The sequence below is a fragment of the Musca vetustissima genome, unplaced genomic scaffold (genome assembly GCF_032173495.1).
Source record: "Musca vetustissima isolate MV318-11 ecotype Yass unplaced genomic scaffold, APGP_CSIRO_Mvet_v1 utg15889, whole genome shotgun sequence".
Taxonomy (NCBI): Eukaryota; Metazoa; Arthropoda; class Insecta; order Diptera; family Muscidae; genus Musca; species Musca vetustissima.
Window position 1 is genome coordinate 14,746 of NW_026886804.1, and position 3,257 is coordinate 18,002.

The window sequence follows — 3,257 nt, forward strand, 5'->3', positions numbered from 1 at the left end:
ATGTTGGTAATTCCTTGGGTTTTGTTGGTAACTATTTTGCAAATTTCCCTGTGCATCAGTGCGGAAAACTGTAACGAAGACATCTGCGGATCAGTAGTTTCCAAATGTATTTTAACACAAAGCTGTAAGTGCGATGTAAATGATACAGCCTGTTATCGAACATGTGTTATGTGCATGGGCAAAAAATACTTCGAAGAATGCTGTGGATGTGTCGGCCTCTGTCCAAATAACACCAAAGTCTCATTGTCCCAAAAATCGCACGTTGAAGATTTTGAAGGGGTGCCGGAGCTATTCGATGTACTAGTATCATCCCCGACAGATGAATTGGAGTACAACTGGAATATATTCACATTTGAAGTTGATTTTGAAAATACCCAGTCAAATCGGAAGAAGAAGAAGCCTTCGCAGCAACACCAGGGCTCACATGTAAACTGCACCGTTGTCTACTTAGACAATTGTGTGTCATGGAATAAATGTCGCCAAACATGCCGGAGTACCGGTGCTAGCAGTTATAGATGGTTTCATGATGGCTGTTGTGAATGCGTGGGTTCGACGTGCATAAATTATGGTGTAAACGAAAGCCGATGCCGACATTGTCCCGAAAAAGGTGATGAATTTGATGATGATGACTTTGAAGAATATGATTTTGGAGATTACGACGGCAATTTAGTCGATAATAATATTTAGTTTTAAAACTATTGATTAAGAATCAAAATTTTAGAATAGAATAAGAGTTATTAGAATTTTATTAAATGGAAACAATAAATCCAGAAACACCTTTTACAAAGCGTTGCCGATTACATAATATGATTTTATGTCATTGAAGTTTTTTGTAACAAAACTTTTTAAAATGGAAAAATGAGTCATCATTTCTAAATCGAGTTATTTTCTAAATAAATCCTAATAATTTAGACTAGTATTGGAAATATATAAGGTCAGTCAGCAGATATTTGTTAACGTATACATAAATATTTATTAATAAGGTCACACAGCCAGGGAAACTCAGCTGTTTTTTTCAAGTCTAATGTCAAAAATTTTGACTTTGTTTACGTTTTCATAATCGAAGTCAATTCACAATAATGGATTTTGACAGCAAACTTGAGAGACAGCTGATGGCCTTATTGGTATTTAATTTTTATTGAAATTAGTTAATAAACAAACACACCTATGACCCATTAATAAGACCGTCTTATATGATTTCACCCGAGCTGTCAGAATTTTGATTTAAGCGTATGAAAAAGTAAACAAAAAATTTGACAGAATGGGAATTTTTTTACTAAAATTACCGATAATATTTGCTTCGTACACGACCTGTTTAATGAACCTTGAAAACGACCTCAACCTTTTGGAGCTGTTGAGCTTATCTCTGGAAATTTGATAGAAACATTCTTGTATTATAGTACGTTTACATTGTACTGGATTTCGTTTAACCCAGTGGGTTTTAATTGTCAATTCCTTTGAATATATGCCACATAGTAGTACGTTTACATTTAACCAGATTTCGTTAACCCAGTGGGTTTCAATTGTCAATTTCTTTGCATATACGTCAAATAAATCCTCATAAAGTAGGTTAACCCGGTAAAAAAGTTCTAATGTACAAGGAGTTTAGATCGTCATAAAGTAGGTTAACCCAGTAAAAAGTTCTAATTTATATGTCGTTTTACTGTAGGTCCAAATTAAATAAAAACATAATTTTTGAAAACCGAGAATGGTTAAGGTCCTATTAAACTTGTTAACAGCTGATATGCATATGATGGACAAGTGAAAAAGTGTCATTCGAGGTTGCAGAGGCCTTCGGAATTACACACAGGATTTATTATTTGTTTATATTTCATATTCGAATTCAACTGGTTAACAGAACGGTTGTTCCATAAGCCGATATTGGATTTATAAATATTGAAACTTGTGACAATTTGTAAAGATAGTAGGTTGTGCTATGTTTGGTTAAAATTGGACATCCCATTCTCCTGATATTGGATTTATAAATATTGAAACTTGTGGGGAAGATACTCAGAAAGTGTGGACCAATAGGTTCAATCTTCCGACTTGATCTAGGCTTTGTAAAGATAATAGGTTGTGCAATGTTTGGTTCAAATCGGACATTACATTCGCCTTAGATTGGATTTATAAATATTGAAAATGTGGCAATTTGTATGGATGGTACCAGAAGAACTAGACCAATGCAACCCATCTTCGGACTTGCTATAGGCTTGGTGAGGATAATATGTTGTATAAAGTTTTGGTTAAAATCAGACATTCGCTTGATATTGGATTTATATAGTTTGAAACTTTTGACAATTTGTGGTGGAGGTACCAGACGGAGTGGAGCATATGTCCCATCTTCGGACTTGATATGGGCTGGGTAAAATTAATAGGTTTTACAAAGTTTGGTTCAAATCGGATTGACATTATAAAATTAATATTTTGCACAATTTTGACCATTTTGTAGGGGTGGTACCAGAAGTGGTGGACCGATATTCCCCATCTTTGAACATGAACTGAGTTTGAAAGAAATATTACGATGTGCAAAGTTTGAATGAAATCGGTTACTCCTTTCGAGAGTCATGGTGTGCACCTGCCGACCAGAAAAACAGACGAACTGACATTTGTCTGAATCGGGTTTGAACCAAAGAAACAAGGGATCTAAAACCAATATTTCTATGAGACAAATTTTTGACGTACAAAAGTGTATATACCCTCATTAGACATAAGGCTGAGGGTATAATTAGTTATAACATAGAAATATCAATCAGCTGATCGAACGAAACCTATGGAAATCAATGTATTCGACTAATAATGACATAGGAGTCGAATACATTGATTTGATTTCCATAGGTTTGGTTCGATCTGCTGATTTATATAGCTTTATGTTTATGTCATAACTAAGACTACGTTTTGATTTACGAAATCCACTCGATTTCAAATGTCAATTTCATAACGTATACGTCAAATATAATCCACTGGATTTGTGAACACGATTGACGTGACGTATACTCTATGAAATTGACATTTGAAATCGAGTGGATTTTGAAGTCTAAACGCGCCATAATTCTACCGCCAAATGTTACACGAACATAGCCTGTGTTTACATTTTGTTATGTGTGTGTGTGAATCACCTGTTTGTGTTGCTGCGATACGGAACTAGTTTTGCTAGTTCATTTCATTGAATGCTTCATAGTTCATTCTTTGCTCCGGCAAAAAAATATATCAACTGTTACCTCACGTGCAATATTTACCACAATTTGTAATTGTTTTTT

The 3,257-nt window shown here is 34.6% G+C and overlaps 1 protein-coding gene across 1 annotated transcript; it reads left to right on the forward strand.

Annotated features, from left to right (window-relative positions):
• Window positions 1–687, forward strand: LOC133334283 (protein twisted gastrulation-like). Its single transcript, XM_061542573.1, has one exon. The coding sequence runs from the start codon at window positions 1–3 to the stop codon at window positions 685–687; it is 687 nt and encodes a 228-aa protein (XP_061398557.1).
• The last annotated feature ends 2,570 nt before the right edge of the window (window positions 688–3,257 follow it).

Coding starts and splice junctions, on each gene's coding strand:
- LOC133334283 (XM_061542573.1), top strand. CDS start 1: ATGTTGGTAATTCCTTGGGTTTTGTTGGTAACTATTTTGCAAATTTCC.